A 23255-nucleotide genomic window follows, 5' to 3' on the forward strand; every position below is an offset into this window, starting at 1 on the left:
GCTTCGATAAGAACTCAAAGAATACGCAATCGGCGAAGGAGCAGTTAACAAAGTGACGGGCGCAGACGAGTGCCGGCGAATCGAATGCCATGGAGTTTTCTTTGCGAGCATTTATCTTTCGGCGTTACCCGCCGCGGTGGCTCAGTGGCTAAGGCGTTGCGCTGCTGAGCACGAGGTCGCGAGTTCGATTCCAGGCCGCGGCGGCCGCTTTTCTGGTGGAGGCGAAGAGCAAAAACGCCCGTGTGTGCGAGATTTCGGCGCACGTTAAAAATCCCCAGGTGGTCAAAATTAATCCGGAGCCCTCCACTACGGCGCGCCTCATCGCCTGCATTGCGTCGGCGCGTTAAACCATACAATCAATCAATCTTTCGGCGTTAATCCTTCGAGAACCATCGAATCAGATCTAGAACATTGGAAATCCAAGACAAACATTCTATTCTAGTGAGGACAAGCGATACAATTCCTATCAAATCTGATAGCTCGCACGGCATACAACAGAAAGACTGAAACTCGCGCTTGACATAAACAGCTGGGCGCTGCCACATGCTGCAAACCAAACACAGAATAGGACAAAGCACGAGGTATACTTCGCGGCATTATTATGGAAATATTATCGCGAGTAGGCTCGAATTCGTCGGATGGACCAATAAATTGACGAAGGTCGATCTCATTTGATTGATTGTGGGGTTTAACACACCGACTCTTGCAATTAGGCGCGCTGTAGAGGAGGGCTCCGGATTAAGTTTGACCACCTGGGGATCTTTCACGTGCGCTGAAATCTCGAACACACGGGCGTTTCCGCTTTCCGCCTCCATCAGAGCGGCCGCCGCGGACGAAGGTTAATTGGTCAGGTGTGGAAACAAAAATTGACCCTAAATACCACCCGGTAACGGATTGATCAGTAAACGAAGACTCCGCGCACCATGACGCATTCGCAGGTTTGCTTGCTGGCTTGCATGGTTGCAGTCATTCTCAGCCAGGTTGTTCATTTGAAGTGCAGAGCACTTTAGGCGCTCGTCTTGTCGTCCTAGATCGCTCGCTCGACCCAAATATGTAGAGCACCAAAGCACCAAGGCGGCGTCCCGGAGTAACGCTGTCGTTCGCGGCGTACCTCAGAGGCTCCGAAAGCCAAGCGGTTTATATAGTCATAAGTGTTCGAAACTCGTGAAACGCTGGCGCTTCACATACATCTTTCCGTTGTTTAGCGCAAAGAAAACTATAGGTATACATTTGAGGGAAAATATACGTAATTAACCGGCAGCGCCCGCGTTCCTTCAGTTAAGGACGCCCGTTGGGTTGCTTTTACGTTAGTAAACGCAAAATGCGGAAGTGCTACCCCGGTACGTGCAGGGTTGTGTTGTTTCACGTCTTTATTTCACTTAAATTTCTCCTGGGGGGCTGCTGTGAAATGGAAAAAAAAACCTTAAAGGGATCAAAAATGAAGAAACGAGGTCCTGGGCAGTTGCGGATCGGTGGCCCACGGCGCCATTGTCCATTGCGGAGGTCTTCCGGTGTGCCCCTCAGGCGGTATATATATGCCCGAGGGCGAGGAGCCTGGCGCCAGTGGGCGGAGCAGCTGGATCCAGAAGGAACTCGTCCAATGCCCGCCAGAGCTCGACGGCGGTCGCAATTGGGGTAGATGAGTCCGGGAAGGCCCAAGCTCGCAGGGAGGTCGGGCGTACCTCGGGCACAGAGTGGCCAGGGCTCGAGTCCGGGGCAGCGAGTAGAGCGGACAGGCCCAAAGCAGATGCTCCAGGTCCGCTCGAACTAGACACGTATCACACGAGCCCAAGCTGTTACGGGATGAACCGGCGTTTTGGGGTCCACGGAAACGCTGCAGTAAGAATTGGGTTAAGAGTGTGCCAGACTGGACTTGGCGGATAGTGACATGCTGCCGACGACTGAAGACATGGCCAGGAAGAGGAGGGATGCCCAAAGGGTTGTGGGCGCTCGTTAAGTATTATCGTGCAGGGAGAAAATCACAAAGAGAACAGAACTCCCGCTGGCGCAGTTTCAGGCAGGAGGCGCGCGAGCACCGCGAAGGCGAGAAATTTGAATTCCATGGGGTGGTAGCAGACTAGTGGATAACGGCGGTACAGCCCATTATGGCGAATCACTGCTCTACACTTCCGACGGCTTTCACGTTGAGTGGAACGGCTTTAATTCTTTGCAGTTTATGCCTCCATGACTTTCCCGTAATTCCTTTTTTTAGGAAGCCTCGGCTAAGATCAACGAAGCGGCTTCGCTGCTCGACGGCATATCCGGGGACAACATAAAAGCTTTCGTCGAAGCAATGGTGAGTGCAGGAAGACCATGGGTTTTTTAGGGATCCAGTTGCAAGGGTAGTGGCCGCGTTTTACGCGATTAGAAACAATATTCGACGATGATTTGGGTGGACATTTCTAGAGTTCTGTAACACGCGTAGCGACATTCAAGACGCCAAAAAAATGACAGTATTACAGGGAAACTTGTAACATGTAAAAACGGAAAAAATTGGGCCCATCTACCCGCGAGGGGGACTCGAGTAAATGCGTCGCATAGGAGGTGGGTGTATTGCGTTAACGTTTAGTGTTTGGGGAGTTGGTGGTAGTGAATGCGTTGTATCAGCAGCTTCTTGACGTAGTTTGAATGAGTCAAGGATATAAGGCGCGTTCGTAGCCTCCCATTCTGTGTCGGCTTTGTGGCGCAGTGGGTAGGGCACCATGTACATTGCGTTCCGCTCGCAGGGTCGAGGGATCGAAACCAGGCGCCGGATAGTATTTTTTTATATATAGTGTAGGGGGAGGGGTGCGGACTACGAGACGTCAACGCGGGTGACATCGTGAGTTACAGAAATGCTCTGCATTTAAAATACGCTTGTCAGCTAGGGTACGGAACAGCGACTTCTAGATAGCACAACTATCACAGAGGGAGAGTGGTAGGGGTGCCTTTATGCCCCTTGCAGCTTAAGTGGGCTCGTTTATATGACGTTCTGAGCACAGGGGAAGACGTATCCAGAATTAATTCGCCTCGATCGACATGTAAGGCAAGTGCATTGAGGACAATAAAACACTTTGATCAAGACCAGATTTCGAATAAAACAATTTTGTTATAACAATTAAGGGTTTAAGTGTATCATTTTTGTCACTTACTGAAATCATGAAAACGGTGATTGGTTCATTGGTTTTTGATATTTTGGGCTTGAAATCCAGATTACAACTAACTTTTCACGCGTGTATTTTTCGCCTTCGCGCGGTTGCAAAGCATGTGCAGTTATTTCTTCTGTCTTTTTTTTTTCTCATTGACAGTTCTTGACCTCATTCCCTTCCAGGCTGGAGTCACCGGTGCCGCGCAAGCTCTCGTACTAGTCAGCACGGTGAATGAAGGAGGCGCATCGAAAAACATCGACGTAAGTGCGCACAACGGACTTGAGTAGGCGCAGAAAACAAAAAGTCTTTTGTGCAATTTTGAGGAATTCTGCTTGCCGAAATGGCCCCTGCCGAAACGTCGCACCGGAATGGAGGGTTATGTATTAATTTACACCACCGGTCTTTAAGAAGCCATGAAGAGAAAATACAACTTCGTTTATTTCTCGTCATCTTCGTCAGTATCTCACTTAGAGCCACCAAAGATGTTTTTTAACGAAAAAAAAAGCAAGAAGTATATAAAAACTTTCAAATTTTGCCCCACAGTGGCGTGTTATGAGCAAGAATGACGCCATACGGGCCAACAATAAAACATAATTTTCAGCGCGTTAACTGCACGTTAGCATTCAAGTGATGCGGTCAAATGGAACTAGAGGCCTCAATTACAGACGTCCAGTCATGTGTCGTCACGACAGGTCAGTTAGGCGGCCCCCAATCACACAAACAAGGTTCCGTGACGTCATAGAAAGGTTGCGGGAAATTGGCTAGGGGGTCGCGACTGCATCACACGTTTTCTTTAATATCTCCGTTATTTGTTCGAAGATTGCGATGATATTGACATCATTGTTATCGGGACTAAGCAGTCTTTCTAATAAGCCCAACTTGTATTTTGTCTTCATGGATTCTTTAAGCTACGTTTGTGAGCACGGGGGTAAGTGACCCTGCTTCTGTGGAGTGCCGTGTAGTGCTAAGTTTGTGGGAAAGCAGCAGGCGCGCAAACCACGCGGGTTGTCACTGTGAAGTAAATCCTTAAAGGAGTAATGAAGAGAAAACACAAGCTTGGTTTATTCAAAAGATTGTCTCGTTAGAATCATACTGACACATCTTTTAACGTAAACTTCACTCAAATAAGTTACATAATTAGGAGAAAAGGGAATGGCCATGCGACCCCCCAGCTCATTTCCCGCAACAGAACCTATGATGTCATACCAGACAGCTCTGCAATGGGTGGAGGGCGGAAAAGCAAACGCAATTTAGGCAGAGCTTATAAGTTTGCCGAACGAGCTATTTGCGCCTAAATTTGGGCACATTCTTTTTAAAGCTCTAGGAATGGCGGGAAAAACAGTGGTACCGTATAAACCGGATTATAGGTCGAGTGGGAATATAGGTCGACCCACTACCCTGAGGTGGGAAAAGTTCACAAAAAAAATAATTCGGCACAGAAGCACAATCACAATGTCTATATTTATTTTCGACGCCCGTCCGTCACTGCCACTCACTATGCCTGCCGAAGTCACTCGCCTGAGCTCTCAGAGTCGTCCAAGGATGACTGCTTCGCAGTCATCTTCATGCCATCAGGCGCGTTGCTGATGAAGCACTTCCTGAACGCTCGTGTAACCATGTCGTCGGGCAGCGATTGCCAAGAGGAGGACACCCAGCTTGACACGGTCGCAACCGGCCCGTATAGGTCTTTTTGTTGTCACCGGCTATCCACTCATTGTACAGTTCGCGGAGCCGGTCCGCGCATGGCCTCCGGAGCGATCGTGAGCGAAGTTCCCGGACGAAGTCCGCCACTTTGTTCTCCAACTCGGGGTAGACCGCTTGTCGTCCACGGAACGATCAGTTTCGGGGGTTGCACGCACACAGCTTAGCTTTCTGGCTCCGCCAGTACCGCACACTTTTCTCCGAAACGCCTAACTGGCGTTGCGCCGCCATATTCCCATTCTGCTCGGTGACTCAATCGCCGTCAGCTTAAACGCCGCGGTGAACTGGCATCAACTGCCGCCACTCATCTCGGAACAGAGACGTACAGAAATGTACGCACGCACGCACAATAAACGAGTGAAAGACGAAAAACTAGAGAAAAGCGAAATCAAATAAAAGCCTGATAGTGCGAGAGAGCAGTCCGACACGAATGGCAATGGCGACGGACTGCGCTTGCACATTGTTGCCAGACAACGATTTACATTCTGCCAATGACCGCTATATAAGACGAGGGGTGACTTTTGTGCGGATTTTTTTTGGAAAAAAACTCGACCTATATTCCGGTTTATACGGTAGTTACGAAAGCACACGTAAACATAGAAGTACCGATGCGTACTGCTGTTGGTACTGCGCGCACTATGCTTGGGTTACCTGCACAGGACTGCGGTGCTTTGAGGTTGTTTCAGACGACACTGGCCGATTGACGCAAGCGACGATGTCTTACGTGACCGTATTTTTCGAGCGAGCACCATGTTTCACGAAGCAATTGTCTCCATAAACAAAACAAGCCAGGTACAAATACGTTCACAAACCAACCAGAGGCAGAAAACTGCTCGCCGCGGTGTGGTGGCGCCATTTATATTAACTAACGGTAAACAAGGCCCTGTGATATCATTGCAGACCACGAAAACGCATGATTTACCGGGAAAATCAAAAATCTAACTTCAATTAAATAATTTCTCAGTGAATAAAGCATCGTTTGCATTCGGACAAGCGCTGGGGGCACTATAAAACACGAAATCTTTCGAATAACACAAACTTGTGTTTTGTCTTCATAGCTCCTTTAAGAGTAAGTTCCCCATCACTAACGTCTGGCATTTTGGTTTCGTTTCTGCTTCATCCACGCATGCCTAAACTCTAAATCTGCATATAACGAATGCCTGGATGTAACGAAAATTCAAATTTTTGTCAACGTCGTTATATACAGGTTTAACTGTACGCATCTGAGTGGTAAACAAAAAGCCACCTCACGGCCATTGATTGCGCAACTTATAACCTCTAGAAGTGTGTATATCTGTACCGATTCGAAAAAAGCACCCCGCTGGTAATGCCAACTATTGTCTTAACACAAACCTTTTGTAAAATTTATGCACACAGGCTTTGCACTAAACCTTGTGTCCAACGCAACACTTCCCACATCTCGGTAGAGCGGGGTCGCTGAAGTGATCTTCGCTGCAATTCAGCCAAGGTGTTCTTATTCCTAAACTATGATGTGTTTGTTAGGCATCTCGTCATTGCCTAGTTTACGGGGTCACTAAAGTGGTCTTCACTCCAATTCAACCAACGTATCCTTGTTTTTAAACTGTTAAACGTTTATTACGCGGCTCGGCATCGCGTAGTTTACAACTCATGACAGAATGGATGCGTGGTATGCTTTAGGCCTAGATCGGCCTAAAGGGTTAGGGGGGGGGGGGGGGGGGCAGCCTTATTTTTCTTTTGTGCTTGTAACAAGTAACCTCTCACGCCACCACCCCCCCCTTTTTTTTTCTCCGCAAGTTGCAAGTTTTGACGCTTTCCTCTATCTTTGTTGGATTTCCCTCCATATTTTCAGCGAGCTGCTTTCTCCCTCGCTGTTCACAGCCCCAGCGGGTTGTGAAAGTGCCTTATACTACCCCATCTCTTCCGCCAGTGTCTTTGACTTTCACATTTCTCATCGGACCAGATTGCCGTGCTTTCACAGGTCGAACACCCCCAGAAAAGGATAACTGACATTCCCGAATAGATTATCATTTCCCTCTGAGCTTGTTTGTGTACGTTTCTTTAATGTGCTACATGCATATAGATGCAGGTGTCCTGCTTGTTTATTCTGAGCTAGAAATATGAAAATGAAATGATAAACTTTCTCGTGACTTAGTCAGCAGTGCATCCCATCTCCGTTGAAATATTGTTCGTCTAAAATGCCCACCCTTTGACAGTGATCTTTTCTTTCCCCGTTTTGAGTCATGTACAGAACTTTAAAATGACGCAATGCAATATTAAATGTCTGTGCTACATGCATCTATATGCATGCAGCGCATTAAAGAAACGTACACAAACAAGCTCAGACAGAAATGCTTATCTATTCGGAGATGTCAGTTATCCTTTTCTGGGGGGATTTTAGCTGTGAAAGCACGGCTATCTCGTTGAAAATATGAAAGAAAGTCCAACAAAGATAGCAAAAAGCGTCAAATCTTGCAACTTTCAGAGAGTAAAAAAGGCGAGTGGGGTGAGAGGTTGCTTGTTACAAGCACATCAAAAAAATGCGGCTGTCCCCCCCCCCCCCCCCCCCTTCACCCTTCAGGCCGAGCTAGGCCTAAAGCATACCACGCATCATACACAGGTGCGCAAGCTCCAACTAGTGATTCGCTGCACCTTGCGGTAATCTAGCACGTCGCGAAATTCCAAACCTCGGAAAACTGCCAACCTATGGTTCATTTCACAAGTTGCGTGCAGCACAGTGGACGCTACACGGTTCTCAACTATCCGCCTACACGGCGTGCGTCCAACTCACACCACGGCACTCTACGGAGGCCGGCTGAAATAAAGCGACAACAGGCGTGAATACTTGAATACTTGTGGTTGCACCGGCCCAGCGAAGGGACGTCATGTCTGAGGACACAACGCCTATTGTCGCATTTTAAAGCGAACCTTCAGTGTTCTCACTGATGGCGTCTGCAACGCGAATATACCTTGCAGGCAAGCCAACTTTCTCTAACGATGATGATGATCGCTGGTGAAATGTAGGATTTATAGGTTGATTGTGGGGTATAACACGCCAACGCAACGCAGGCGATGAGGTGCGCCGTTGTGAAGGACTCCGAATTAATTTTGACCCTCTGGTAATCTTTAACGTGCGCCGAAATGTCGTACACACCGGCGTTTTTGCTTTTCGCCTCCGTTAGAAAAGCCGCCACCGCAGCGGTGAATCGAAACCGCGTCCTCATGCTCAGCAGCACAACGCCTTAGCCACTGAGCCACCGAGGCGGAAAAGTGTAGCAAAATTAGAACGAATTCCCTGCAAAGCTTGGCGACAGCTCCGCTACGCCCGCCCGCTAGAGGTTGATGGTCAGCATAGTGTCACTAGATAAGCCACTAGGGCAGCAGAAGGACAAGGTGTCGCAGGTGTGCGACAGCGCGAAGTATAGATAGGCCTAACGTCTTGTTCTCAGGTGAACATCGACAGCCGTTACCCACAGGCCGACTTAGGATGAGAATGGCGTTGCTCTGCGTGCCGTGAGTCTGTTAGCCACAAGACATTAGGCCGAACTTCCCATTTTGAGGTTTAGGACGTTACATCTCGTGTATAACACGTCAAACCGGCACCCTCTCCAAAAATTGCTCACTGAACTCCAAGCAGCAGGTACCGATTCGCGCCGTACACCACACACACAAACGTTAGGCCTACGGAGTTCCCACCTGAGAGTTGCTGTGGTATTCTGTAAAAGTGGTGCGTACTATATACATAGTAGCACATACCCACAGTGTAGGATTGTCCAAAAGAAAAAGAGTCCATCACGTGAAAGCTTCGCGTTCTCCCATCATCGTCGTTGGACGGAGGAGTGCGTGATTTTCTTTAGCCGGCCTCCGAGTATTGTCACAGTGAGTTGGGCACGCTCAGTCGATGTATTGTTGAGAACAGTGCAGCAGCTATATACGCAGCTTGTGAAATGAACAATCATACACAAGCAATGCGCGGAGCGCTAAGATATTTACATCCGGAACATTCGCAGGAATACGTCAAGGAGCACGTCAACAACTGGGGAGATTTGCAGACCCAGCTGAAGGACTCCGTCAAGGAGTTCAGCGACAAAGTTGCTGACATTAAACAGGCTGTCATGGACGACGTCAATCAGTATTTTAGGCACGCCAAGACGCAGGCAAGTATATGCGTTGCGATATGCCAAAAGAAGTTGCAGCGATTACTTGCTAACAGCCCCTCTTCATTCATACAAGTAGAGTATAGCTTTCTGAAGAACTGTGAAAACGAGAAGATAAGGCCTAGGTGGTTCCGGATCATTTTGGGTGCGCTGTGTAGGACGAGAACGGCAGGACTTCCGGAGTATTGCTACGTCCTGTGTCCGTCAAAAGCCTGTTTCGGTCTTACATATATAGCCCATTCACCATGAAACGCTAAAAACTGAGGGAAAGCACCGGTCGGTAAAAAAATTTGTTTTTTTTTTTTTTGGCAAACGGAAGTGCGATTTTGGTAAGACTTTTCTCGCGCAAATACGGCTTAAAATCTTCTATATTTAGTTTTTCATGCGTAGTTTTTCATGCCCGAGTACCCCACTGCCATAACTGCGCCGGGTGTAGCAAATGCGACAAATGGTCGATGGAATTACCAAGAACTATTCGGGTTGAGCTACGAAAATTTGGGGGAAAACATGGACTCAGCTGCCACTCTATAGGCGTGGCTGGAAATCTTTGGGAGAGGCGCTTTCGTCCTGTAGTGGACACAAACAGGCTCATGATTATGATCATCATCATTCGGGCCGATTTGATTCACGTCACAGATGTGGTGCAGTGACAGAAAAGAAATTAGCAAGGCATGAGTGACACTCAAAAATTATTTGTCTCCTGCAGATACGAGACCGAATCGGGGACTGCCATTCGCTGTACTTGCTGTACGCGACAAGCGTGAATGCTTTGTGCGATGGCGCCGTCAGGCCGACTGTGAGTATGCAGTTATATGGGTAAAATTTCAGCTTTGAATGACCGAGCAGAAATATATCTCGTCATGGAAATCGGCCGTGAACTAATTCACGTGACGATGAACGTAGTATGAACTTATGAATGAACGTAGTATGGTCGCAGTATGAGCGTAGTATGAACATACTATACGTAGCATGATGAACATGGTATTCTGTATGAACATAGTAAGCTTGGGCCAAACACGTGCGGAGAGCGATGCGTTTTAGTACGCAAGCACTCTGGCATGTGCTACTGGGGTTTTGGGCGGGCGATGGCGACGGCGTCGTAACAGAGCGGGCGAGCGAGCGAAGGCAGAAGAAAACGGTGGAGGCAAGTGTGGCTTAAGGCTGAGGGAAGGACGGGTGTTGCCCGAAAGAACCCATTCCCGTTTGACCCCTTCCCGCTTGAACCCATTCCCGAAACGCCCTTCCCGCTTGACCCGTCCCGTGTGCGCCCGTTCCCGAAACGACCTTCCCGTTTGGGCGCTTCCTGTTCCATCCCGTTCCCAAAACGCCCTTACCGTTACAACCCGGTCCCAAAGCGCCCTTCTCATTTGAACCCGCATCATTGCAACCCATTCGAATTTCTGAAAATATGCGTTACCGTCTTCGAAACTGTTCCCCGAAATGTGCTTACAAGCAACGGGTCATGCACTAAAAACTTGTATGCACCAAATTTCCCGGAATAGACCGATATTTCCGGCCGATAAAAGTTTCCGAATGCCTTAGGCCGATACTGCCCTCTTGACACAAAATTTGTAGCGGCGAAAGTGTACTATAAAGATACCCAATATCTTGAGTAATGCACGCATTGGATTTTTCTGCAGTTGGTGTTCGTACGTGCGGCTGAAATTTATTTATCAGCCGCTCTTATGCTCATTGTTTGGAGCGTAGCTTTGTCTTCGGGTTCGAGAGATCTATAGATTAAAGATGTCTGCAGGAGAGACTTTAAAAAAGGCAAAAACATGTGCAGAAGTCTGAGAATTGGCTACGAATGCCTTTCCTACGTGAGTATTGGACAGATATTTTTATTTATTTACCGATACTTTACGGCCTGGTCGGGCTCATGCAGGAGTGAACCCAAAAACACATCAGTATTGATTGGCGTAGTGTACAAACGCCCCACACAAATAAGTAAAAGACATAAATATGTAATAGATGCAAAGGGGTCCGAACAAGGATATGCGTTCGTAATGTATTCCAATTTTAAAATACGACGATTCAACCAGAACACATATTTACAATACGTGGGGAAAATTATTCTAACGATACCGAGTTAACTTAACTGTTCGGTCAGTTAACTTATTCCAGCAAGAAATTGCCAGTAAGAGAACTTTCGAGTAGTAATTCAGCTGATTGGCTGCCTAATAGTCTTACTATGTCTTCTCGCTGAACGTCTGAAAGGCCCTTGGAGGTAGTATTTCCGCGACAATTTTAAGTTTCTGTAGTAAAAAAAATTTAGGCTAGAGACGACCCTGCGCTGCTTAAGTTTTTGAAGGCGTGCCCTATTATGCAAATTGAGTACGCTAGAGTGACGGGAATAAACAGAATCAATAAAACGCAAAGCTAAGTTTATTATTTTCGCCGCTTCTCATGACTGCGATTTTTTATAGCCAGATGTGGCATATGTATCCAGATACATAGGGTTACTTTATTTTTATACATCTTTTTTCATCTTTTATAGTATTCATCTGTTTCTTCTCGACATTGATGTACACTTGCGCGATTAAAACAATTAAATGTGTTAGTCCGCCAAATACGATTTCTTTCAAAGTGAGGGTGCTTTTGCGATTTTTTATTTGTGCTGCCGCGGCACTTTTCTGGGCTTTTTGATTTTATCTTTTTTTGGTTTGTTAATTTGAAAGGTTTGTTTGTTAATTTAAAAGATTTGTTTATTAATTTGTTAATTGTTACTTTGTTTGTTAGGATTGGTTAATTTAAAATATTTTTTAATTGATATGACGAATTGTAACAAAATGTCGTCGTCTCTAGATTCATAAACTGAAGCCCAGGTTTGAAAAGCAGTCAAGGGCTCTGGATGTACTGATTATGCTATCGCAGCGGCTGTGAACAAACAGAAATAAATGAAAAAAAAAACAATATGAAAATGTTTTTATAACGTTTTATAAACTGGCTACGTTATTCCGGGAACGGGCTAAACAGGAAAATACGAAACGGGAAGGTTCTTTCGCCCCAGGTTGAAATGGGAAGGAACAAACGGGAAGGTTGAAATGGGAACGGGTTCAAACGGGAACGGGCCAAGTGGGAAAGGGCGAAACGGGAAGGTCGTTTTGCGCCGGGTTGAAACGGGACGGAACAAGCGGGAAGGGTGAAATGGGAATGGGTTCAAACGGGAACCTCCCGGAAGGACACTATCCGCTCGACACGCTCGTCGGAGCATCTGGCAAAAGTGCCAGGGGGAGGGCGGCACGTGCTGCTGTGGCGTCGTCTCTCTCGCTGCATCCCCCTCGCACTTTCGCCGATTCTCCGTTCGTCGCTTATCCGAACTACGTGAAATTTGCGCGCGAAGTTCAAACACGATTTGCAACAACGTGCTCGCCGGCGGCAGCGCCGCGCCGCCCTGCGTTCGCTGATCGCGCGATCTCTTCCTGAGATGCAGGAGATATGCGCCGTGACTGAGAATACTGCAGCTCGCGCTGCGCATAAATTTCGAATTAGGTAGTATAGCAATCGTCAGTGAGTTGTTTTTTTCCTCTGCAAAACCGGTCCTGTAACCTTCATGTGTGTTTTTAGATAGATACCGTTTTTTTTTTAGATAGGTAAAACGCGAGCGGAAACGCTTCACTCTCCGCTCATGCGTTTAGCCCTTGTTACGAATCAGCGTGCCGCTGTGCTGCAAGCTTCGTGTAGCGCTTTCATGCTTTGTGGCGGGGCCTCCACTACGTGCGGCTTTCGAGTGGGCGCCTCTGTGTCCGTCCCTTAGGTTTGCAGCGACAGCCAACGGATCCCAACACGCCGCAACGTGCATGAGAAAGGCCGGCGCAAAGGCGCCTCGCTGTCTGCGTGATTCGAACTTCGGCGCGGCAAACGCGACGCGTGGCTACATGCCCGAAGGACGCGCGCACCGTTGCGGAAACCTCTTTCCCCCCTCTCTCGGACTTAGCATGCGCCACTTCTACCGACCCCTCCCGAACTCTTGAAAGAGCATTGTGTGTGTCTGTACCATGTCGCGTCGTGTGCAAAAACTAGAGGGAAGCCTTGTTTGACCGTTGGCGCTTTGGGTATGAACACGCGGGGTCCCCAGGCGTAGAATTTCGTTCCTGTTGGAGCAGCGAATCAATACTGTCACTCTGCTTGAGTCCTGTTCTTTAACTTCGCCCGGAAGGGCATTGTTCTTGTCTTTGCTTCGGCTCATATATCTCGCCTTGAAGTAAACTAGTTAGGTTTGCCTTCGGCCTCTTGTCGTCATCTTCAAGGCAGAAACATTTGCTGACCGCGCTTTACCACCATGCTACCACACGCATGACGGAGGCGACGGAGCTTGGCTCGGGGCCGCCTTCCCAAATGCAACACCCAGTATTGGCCAAAGCGTGTCTGCGGCCAAATAGAACACGTACATATTGGTCATCTCGTAGAGTGATGCTGTCTGCACAGCAGACGAGCCGGAAAAGTGTTAGATTTGTTGGCTTGATCTGCGAAATAAATAATAAAAGAGAAAGGGCATCTACGCTTGTCTGGCTTAAGTTGCGGCCGCGAGAGCGTGCAGATGCGGGGTGTCGCTGAGTGGTGCTTAACAACGGACGTCCAAGTGGCGCCATTTATGACCAACATGGTGGTCAACCACCAATGGAGCCACCCACTGTGTGGCAGATAAAGCTAGGGGTTGTGACTGGACCACGGGATAATCCGGAAAGTACAGTAGAATCTCTATAAACAGAAATCGCTTAAACGGAATTGCCGCTAAACGTAACAGTAGCCTGTAAGATGGTAAGTAGCCTGTTAGTAGCCTGTAAGTAGCCTGTAAGAAAAACTCTCGGTAATCTGAACTAAAATTTCCTCGTCACCGTGTAAACGGAACCAGAAATGGAACTAGTTGTGAAACCCATTTGCATGAGATTCAGCATTTTATGGTTCCAGCTGTTTCGTTTTTTTTTTTTTCTTTCATGTTTTTCTGTTTTCGCCTCGTTGGCCTCGTAAGCCTCGTCTCGTTAGTGGCCATCTGTGTTTGAAACATCTCAGTTCTCGTTCCAGCTGTTCGGTCTCGATTCAAGACGCCGAGGTTACAGGGCTCAGCTCCTGCCGCATCGTTCGTGCCATCGTGGTGCTATTAGCGCTTCATTGCCACGTTGCCGTCTTCTAAATTCGGTGGCTCGTAAGCACTCGCGAAGTTGAGGCCTCTAGTCTCCTTGAAGATGGAGTTGTAAGGACTCAAAGCAAAAATAATTGATGCATTTTGTAGTGCACAGCGACTCATTGTTTCCAAATCAACTTTGTGAATGCTGTGCCTAAGCCTCTTGTAGTTTTCTTGCTTTCTGAAAAAAACTATCAGCTACATTCACCTTCTAGTGCTTAGAGTTCCATGGAATGCCATTAGGAGTGTGCACGTACATAAATTTGCACCTTTGCACATCTCTCTCACTAAACGGAACTCCTGTTAAACGGAACTAATGTTTTCGGTCGCTTGAAGTTCCGTTAATCGAGAGTCTACCGTAATTTGTAAATTTGTGTCATTAAACGCCATTTCCTGGGTACACTTTCTAAAAAGGACGCATTTCCGGTAGTGTGTGTTCATATTTCAGGCCTTCCATTGGTTGTTGATAGCCTAGCGCACAGTTTAGCCACTTTCTGTAGCTATATATAGGCGACACAAAATTGGCCCCGCATCAGTTCTGGTGAGAGAAGCGCTTAGGTGTGCGAGCGACTTACGACAGGTGGAAAGGCCAACTTCACGCCGTCCTGTCTTATTTGTTCCTTTCTGTTTTGTCGTTACTTTCGCGCCCTGTTCAATCATGCAACCTTACCAAAGCAGCCCCCTTATTACTTCACTCCGGAAGCGCGGTGCTTGATGCGAAATCGCATACCTTTTATTTTACGTCATCGCATTTGTATAAATGATGTTTTGTATGCCCAACATTTACCTGGTTACACATTTTGGTGATATGACTGAAAATTTAGTTCGGCTTGTATTCTCGCAGGGCGGTTTCTGGTTCAGCGTGTGGTTCTTTTTCATAATTGGCATCGCGGGCTGCATAGCGGCGTTTGCTCTCTCGATGCAATACGCTATAAGCGGGACTCAAGGCGCCGTTGAACCAGCGTTGCCACGGTAAGTACTGCGTGCGAGAAGCTGATGGCTGTTACTGCTATAATGTCACGCAGAGGGCAGGCGTCCCCTCGCGTAAATGATGATCGGTTTGTAGAGCGGAGATCATCCGCCATGGAGATGGGACGTAAAAACATGACAAGAATAACAGCAGAAAGCCCGGAAGAGAAGTGTGGCATGGTTACAAATTATTGTGCAGATCAACCTAACAGTTGATATGCACAATGTAGCATATCAACCTAACAACCAATGCGTCCTGTCGGTCATGACGTATGCGGCGCTGAACTCGGTGCCATACTGGATAACTTTAAAGCAAACCTACTTCGGCTGAGCGGGCCATTAAAAGAAGGATGCCAGGAGTAACGTTAAAGGGAGAGAAAACGAGCTTCCTGGATAAGAGGAAAAACTCGAGTGGAGGATATCATGGTTCAGATAAAGAAAAAGAAATGAACTTGGGCTGGTCGTGTGGGGTGACGAACCGACAACCGGTAGACCACCATGGGTAAGTGAGTGGATACCGATAGACGGGTCGAGAAGAAGGGGAAGGCCATTAATAACCCGATGGAGAGACGAAATAAGGGAATTCGGAGGCACAGAATGGACTATATGGAGCAGCGCAGGGCAAGAGCGGCTGGAGGTCGATTGGAGAAACCTTCGTCCTGTTGTTGTTAAATCTTTTATTCAAAAAGGGAAAGCCGGAGGCCCTGTGGGGGAGTTGGGAGGGGAGGATTCATGGTTGAAGGGGGCTCGTATGAGTTCGTGGTCTTCGGGAGGCGGCATCAGTTTTTCACAGGACAATTGTTCAGCATTGAATGGTCCATTCACTGGTGTAGGCCATCGCTATATAACTCGCGCTAGACCGCTCTTAGTGGCGAACCGTATTATAAGGTTAAGGGTGTGTTCATCTAATGTGAGGGGATCGATACGGGTTGAGGGATCTGGGTTTGGGGAAGTGAAATTCCGGTATCGAGAGAATTTGGGGCATATCCAGACTAGGTGGTGCAAATCAGCCGTGACGGCTTGCTGACAGTATGGACATTTTGGGTTGATGTGGGGGTAGTACCATTTGCGAATTGTTTCCGGTGAAAATGATGCATCTGTATAGAATTTGTTAATAAATATTTCTTGGGTTCTTGTAAGGGAAGGTCTGTTGGAAAGGTGATCCTTCGGCGTAAGTTGCTTGAGGCGGAGTTTCTTTTCGTGTTTGTATACCGGTGTATGCGACTGGCGGGGGGTACGCTGATATTTTCGGTCGTGTCCAAGCATTCAGGAAGGTCTGAAGGCTGGGCGACGGCGAGGTCAGCGGAGGATAGGAAAGAGCAAGCCTCCTGCGCAGCTTCGTGGGCTGCCTGATTCCCCGGTGCCGCCAAATCATGGCCAGGAGTCCAGTCTATGCGGACTTGAATGCCATGCAGTTGTAGGGTCATTGTTTGCCGGATAATTTGGTTTACGGAAGGGTGCGTTGAAAATGGTCGTCGAAGTTCTTGAAATGCTTCGTAGCAATCGGTTAATATTCGGATCTTTTTTGGTATAGGTTGATGGTGGTCGTACATCAAGTAGTCAAGAGCATGGGTAATGGCGAGTAGTTCCGCTTCCGTGGGTGTTACAGGAATTTTGGAGTGTCGGGTTCCTATAATGGTTCGGTCATCTGGGGAAACCCAGGCAGTTCCAACATTTGGTGGTGTCAGGCTGGCATCAGTATAAATGTCGATTTCGTCGGGTTGTTTTGCGCTGAATAGCCTCTGACAACGTTTTTGTCTAGGAATGGCCGTTGCGCGGGTGATGGGGTGAGTTGTTGTTGGTTCGATCAGGAGAGGTCGTTGCCACGGAGGAATAGGTATCGGGAAATCAGGTAAGGGGATGTGATCTTGCTTATCCCAGGCCGTGAGTATGGCACCTTGATGGGTAAGTTTCCGTTTGAAGTTGTATTGGTCGGTTTGCTCTTGAATAATTTTTTCAATTGGTGGAAGGGCAGCCGCAGATTGGAGGTTAGAGATTTTGGTATGGCGTGGTAAGCCAGTGATTGTACGAAGAGTCGCATTGTGAAGGACATTAAGAGCGCGTCGTTGGGTACAATTCAATGTGTAAGATTGGGCTCCATATGTAAGAATACCCACTGCAAGGGCGCGGGCAAGTGTCTGCACTGCTTTTTGCTTTGCTCCTCCATGCTTATTAGATAGTCTTCGTATGGCATGTTGAGTCGAATTCCATTTCTGTTTTAATTGGTTCAGTCATATAGTCGGGCTACTTTTGTAACCGACGGGGATGCCTAGTAGGCGAATGTGGTCGAGTTTGGCGGTGACAGGTGTGGTGCCAACGATGATGCAAGGCGGACTAAAGTCAGGAGCTGGGTTGCGGCCAAAAACTGGCAGAAATTCGGTTTTATTAGGGGCTAAGGAAAGCCCGAGATCCGGTAGGGTAGATTCAATGCTTTCTACTGCATTTTGCAGGGCCGTAATCATAGTTCGTTCATTCGGGTAGTCCCTTGACTCGGTCCATATTGTGATATCGTCCGCATAAATAGTAAACCTCGCACTAGTGTCTCTTTGAAGGTTCCGGGCGATCCTGGTCATGGCTAGATTAAAGAGTGTGGGACTGAGGATCGAGCCTTGAGGAACTCCTCTGTCGAGGTAGAAGGTACGAGGGGTCCAACCTGGAAACGTTCCTTGAAGCTTGATGGGGCGGGCTTCTAGGAAGTTTCGGACCCATGTCTGTGCTCGTTGGCTAGGAAAGGCCTTAGCAAGTTCATCGAGGATGGCGCTCTGACTGACACAGTCAAAGGCCTTTCGGAGGTCCAGTGCGAGTACATAGTCCGGGAGTCTTGAACAGCTTGAGCGATTAATGACGCGTCGCAGCAGCCATAGGCTGTCGGTAGTGCCGAGATTCGGTCCTGCAGTGGACCTAGTAGGATGTTGATGATGATGATGAGTTGAGATGTGGACGGCACTGCTTAGCTTTGCAGCCACTCGACGCCATTGAAGGGAGAGAAAATGTTAGCGCTAGAGGCCGCTGCAATGGTAAAAGATGCATTTAAATCTTACTGCGTTTTTTTAATGCAAACTACATATTTTAACTGCGGTAGCACGCATATAACATCAAGCAAATGCCGGTGGCTGTCTGTGCGGCCACTTGTGCGTTGCAGCTTGCAAATCGCCGTGGTTGATCATGGCTGAAGCGTTGTGCTGGTGAGCATGAGGTACCGGGATGATTTCGGGCGCAGTGGCCGCTTTTCTAATGGAGGCGAATAGCAAAAACACCCGTGTGTGCGACACTACGGCGCACGTTAAAGATCCCCCGGTGGTCAAAATTAATCCGGAGCCCTCCACTACGGCACGCCCCACCGCCTGCGTTACGTCGGCGCGTTAAACCCTACAATCAAGCTCGCCAATCCTTTCTAAAGCAGCTTGCAAAGCAAGAACTTTTTATTTCGGTGAATCTTCCGTGTGAAGACAACATATACAGGCACGTACGCCACGTGCATGATTACGAATAGTTAGGACAAATGAAACGCGAACATCAAAATATGCACCGAAACGCACAAATAGTGCGGTTTCTTACCATGCAAGTCAAAATGACGCGTGGCTTAGTTACAAAAATTAGCAGTGGCTTAGCTCGGCTATGTTACGATATACGTAGCGCGAGCTAAGGTTCAGCAGTCCAATCCAATCCAATACAATCTAGTCCAGTTCAATCCAATTCAGTCCAGTCCGGTCCACCCTGTCCAGTCACTGCTCCTTGCGCATGCGCAGCGTGCGGCTCTCCAGGAGCCACGCGAAACGGCTATCAAGCGGCTCCGGCGCACCGTCAGACTTGGTTACTGCACAAAGGAGGCGCACAGCTGGGCACGCGCCGGCGCCAGAGCGTCTGCCGCGGCTATGACGTCACTCCTCTGGAATGCGCAGACCGGCGAATGTGCAGACCCAATTCTCTACTCACCCGTACTCTAAATGGATTGGATTCCAATCCAATATAATCCAATTTAATCCATATCCAATCCAATTCAATCCAGTCTAATCCAATGCTCCACACGCTTGCGCAGCACGGCCCTTCAAGGTCCACGCAAAACTGCTCAACCTCGGCCAGTGTAGCTTACGCTAAGAGTTGGAATGTGCGGCCATTATTGGACCTTAACAAACAGTATTTTTTCAAGTTTGAGTGTTCTGGTTGACATTTTCGTGTTCGCATTTCATTTGTTCATGACTGTGTATATTCATTATTTAAATGCAAACTACAGATGACGCTCAACGCTCCAACCTACAATTCCAAGCTGTACGTGCAAGTTTACTCCCTCGTGTAGCCGTTTAGCAATACACGAAGCAAATTTTTCGTGGGGCATTGTTGCCTGCGTGCAATTTAAATTCAATTGGTGCATTTTACAGCTAAATGGTCCCGCAAAATCGGCATGGGCGGCCTGCAGCGCGCATTAGCGCACCCAGGATTTTTGTCTAGGGGGGGTTTGAAATTTTCACAACAAATATAACATATGATAATATATAAATGTAAAATGTAAAAGAACAAATATAAATACAAATGTAAGTAATACAAAAAAAATAAAAATAAATAACAAAAAGAATAAAATATATGAAACTGTAAAGAGCAGCCGAGTTTTTATTATTTTTTACACTAAAAAATTACGCATTAAATCAGCCGTCATAACCTATACAATTTGCCTGCAGAAGGAATATAATAATGGATGCACCTTCACATAAAAAAAGAAGATACGCGAAGCCTTTTGCCATTGCCCTAAGCCCCGGACCCAAGTTTGGAAGTACAATTGGAAGGAAGGGATGACGGGAGATTAGGTTGGGGAGGAAATACAATTAATGCCTTCTTCACTGGTGAAGTCAAGCCAAGAGTAAAGCACGAAATCTGTTCGCATAGGCTGGCACAATTTGCACTGAACAGTCGAATTAACACATATTTCTGAAAGCCTATTCAACAAAACATCATTGTTATCCGTGATCACAGGTTGTCGTAACTGCATGCGCACGAAGCGTTGCTGTCTTCCTCACTATAATGTTACAAACTCAGGCAATATATATAAAGGAAAACCGAACCTTTTTTATTCAGCGGTAGAGGGAGGGCTCGTACAGTGCTTAGTATTGAAGGAAAAACAGTTGTTTAAGCTTTCAAATTAAATAAAACAACTTCGATCTGATCTTGTTAGATTTGATTTGAGGCCAGAAGTCAAGCTCGACAATACTGAGTCCCAATCTATGGGAAACTTCAGCGTCTTTTTTTTCTAGAAGGCGACGAATGACTCAAATGTCGTGATGGAAGTTCCGCACAGAAGTTCAGAAAGTGGTATAATCTGGCCCTACAAAAATTTTGGGACTATTTGCGTTTTAGCGTGGGCTATGAGGCGTGCCGTAGGGGGGAGGGGGGCTACGGAATCATTTAAAACCCCCAGGGATTCTTAAGCATTCAGAAATTTCCTGTACAGGGACACTTTTTGTGTCACTAAAATTTTTCTCATTCGTTTTCTTAAACTACTTCAAGTTATACACAAGTTGGTCCGCACTGTCTTAAAAGCACAATCCTAAAAGCTCGTGCTCTAGTTTTATTTTTTAATGCCGTTCATACAATATTCTTCTTCGAGATTTAACTGCGAATGTCCAATAATAAAAGCTTCCGAGACTACACACTGCGCTCCGTGAACTTCGGTTTCGGTTCGGTGGGAAAGGCGTGCGGACGGGGTTGGGTCGACGGACATCTGGGGGGGGGGGGTTACAACCCCCAAAACACCCCCCGTGGGTGCGCCACTGGCAGCGCGTATTCACAGTTAAGAAGAAACAGCTTCGTTCACAAGCGAAAGACAAAGCTGGGGGCAGGAGGCATTCTAATTTACACACACACAAAAAGGTTGCGCTCAAGGGATGACGCTACGTAACCTCATTACTCACAATTGAAACATGGTTAATTTCTCCGCAAATTGTTTACAACAGCCATGGGAACGCGTTTCCAGAATAAATACCGCATAACAGTAAAAAAGCTATCGCTTCATGTGGAAAAGCGGTGCTTTTTGCCTGAAATAATCGTTTTGTTGGTTCGTACATTCTGAAAAAAAAAAAAAATTGACGCAGCTTGTACGAGCGAGGCTGTAAAAACAGCTTTTTTGCTAAGATTTTCGAGGTTAATTTTCTTAGACTTTGCGATGTTATTGCTAGGCTGGGTTAAGTATTGAGGGGTGAGTACAAGTTTAGCCGGATTTTACAAGGTCGTTCCGGTCTGTTCTGGCCCTCGTCGCTACCGGACTGGCCCTCGTCGCTGCTGGCAGCTGGGCCGAGTTGAGTCCTGCGGGGAGGCTACACCTGGAGGCTGGTGGGCAACGGTCTAAGTAGTGTCGCATCATGGTGGCCACGGGAGCAAGTGATAGTTGATTGCATGCAATAAGTCGAACCGCTCCTAGCCAGAGTCACTGTTAATTATTGATAGTGACGCTGGCTAGTCAGTGAGCGGAAGCGGTTTGGCCGGTTGCGTAAAAATCAAGACTCGCGCGCGCCCTCCGCTCTTAATTTGCTTTCGCGCTCTCCCTCCTCACCAGGAGGCACCGTCACCAGACCAAGCTCAAACTTAAACAGTTCCGCTGTTAAAATTAAAACCAGTTCCGTGCCTGGAAAAATCTGTTGAAACAGCGGAGTTGATTTCGACACGCTGGCGGCCACCTTCTGCAGGGGCGGTTGCCGCTGACAACGCCACTCACCGCGGCATGTACGCACTCGAAGCATGACCTTCGGAGGTCTGGTAGTATGTCGGGCGTATGTGCAGGGTGGAAGTGCGCCACGTGCCTTGGCGCCGAGATCGCAGACTGGACGGACGTCGCATAGTCGCGGGAGCACTTCAGAGCCCGCGCTATCACGTCTGCGGTTTGCACTGAGTCAAACGCTTTCTCATAGTCTATAAAGGCCATGTAAAGCGTATTTTTTTTATCACTTGATTGACAACATGGATGTGATCATGGTTGAGTACCCTTTCCTAAACTCAGCCTGTCTCTGGGTTGTTGGAAATCTAGGTTGCGCTTTGGTAAATAGTTTAATAAACAACTGAGAGTAGGCTGATGAGTCTGTTATTATTCTTAAGGTCCTTGATATCTCCCTTTTTATGAATCACGATAATGTTCACGTTCCAGGCTATTCACATATGGTTGAGCCAATACATGCTTCTTCGCGCCCTTGTTCAACCCTCTTGTTTTTTAAATGCAGAGCATTTCAGTAACTCACGATGTCACCCGCGTTGGCGTCCGTAGTCCGCACGCTCACTGCGCATGCGCGTCGAGTCGAGGCGATAGCGAACACTCTCTCGCGAGGGGCATTGGATTGGATTCGAACACTCTCTCGCGAGGGGCATTGGATTGGATTCGATTGGCTTGGCTTGGCTTGGATTACCGTAAAAACCCGCGTATAATACGGACCCGCGTATAATACGAGGTGTCATTCTGGGACAGCAAAATCAGAACAAAGTTTTCATCCGCATATAATGCGAGGTAAAGACCACAGAAAACATTTATTTGAACTGCAGTTACCGTACAGTCATTGTCAGTTTTCGCTGGCACTGTCTCCCGACGTCCGTTCAGTAATCGTCAGGTTCGCTGCCGCTGTTTCCTGAAGCCGCCTTGTCGGAAATGTCTTCCCACAGAAAGTGGTCCTTAGTGCCATCAAGGGCGTTCGAGATGCCGCATTTCTTAAAAGAGCGACTAACGAGCTCCTCTGGGATGCTGGCGCACGCATCCGCGATCCAGCCTCAAACACCGCTGGAGAAGCCCGCATCAGCCATCCGGTAGCTGTCACTTACGGGTCTCCTGCCCTCATCCACTCTTGGTACCAGAACCTGATGCAGTCTTTGAAAGGCTTGTTGATGCAAACGTCTAGCGGTTGCAGCTGGGATGTTATTCCTCCTGGAATGACAATGAGTTCGGTGCGGGATTCGCGCAACAACTTCTTCACGGAATCGGCCAGGTGGCAGCAAAAGGCATCCAACACGAGCACTGACGGGAACCCCCATGAGTGCTCCAGGCCGCCGACACCACACAGACTTTATCCAGTCAAGCACCAATTGCTTTTTCCACCTGCGAATGCTGCCTTCGGTGACGCCGAACTGCCGTCCTGCGGCGCAATTCCTGATGGTCTCGGCACATAAAATAACTTTTCTTTTACTTGCAGCCGAATACTGCCTTCGTGCACCCGACGTCGTGATAGA

General features: G+C 47.7%; 1 protein-coding gene across 1 annotated transcript in view; it reads left to right on the top strand.

Moving 5' to 3' along the window:
• LOC144139655 (uncharacterized) overlaps positions 1–23255 on the top strand; it is a 36465-nt gene that overhangs the window by 9258 nt on the left and 3952 nt on the right. Inside the window, exons 3-7 of the mRNA XM_077671948.1 lie at positions 2213–2296; positions 3311–3388; positions 8819–8965; positions 9672–9761; positions 14935–15062. Coding sequence (XP_077528074.1) covers positions 2213–2296; positions 3311–3388; positions 8819–8965; positions 9672–9761; positions 14935–15062 — 527 coding nt within the window. The remainder of the gene's footprint in view (positions 1–2212; positions 2297–3310; positions 3389–8818; positions 8966–9671; positions 9762–14934; positions 15063–23255) is intronic.

Source organism: Haemaphysalis longicornis, unplaced genomic scaffold (genome assembly GCF_048455015.1).
Source record: "Haemaphysalis longicornis isolate Haplotype H1 unplaced genomic scaffold, Haemaphysalis longicornis Haplotype H1 scaffold_5, whole genome shotgun sequence".
Lineage (NCBI taxonomy): Eukaryota > Metazoa > Arthropoda > Arachnida > Ixodida > Ixodidae > Haemaphysalis > Haemaphysalis longicornis.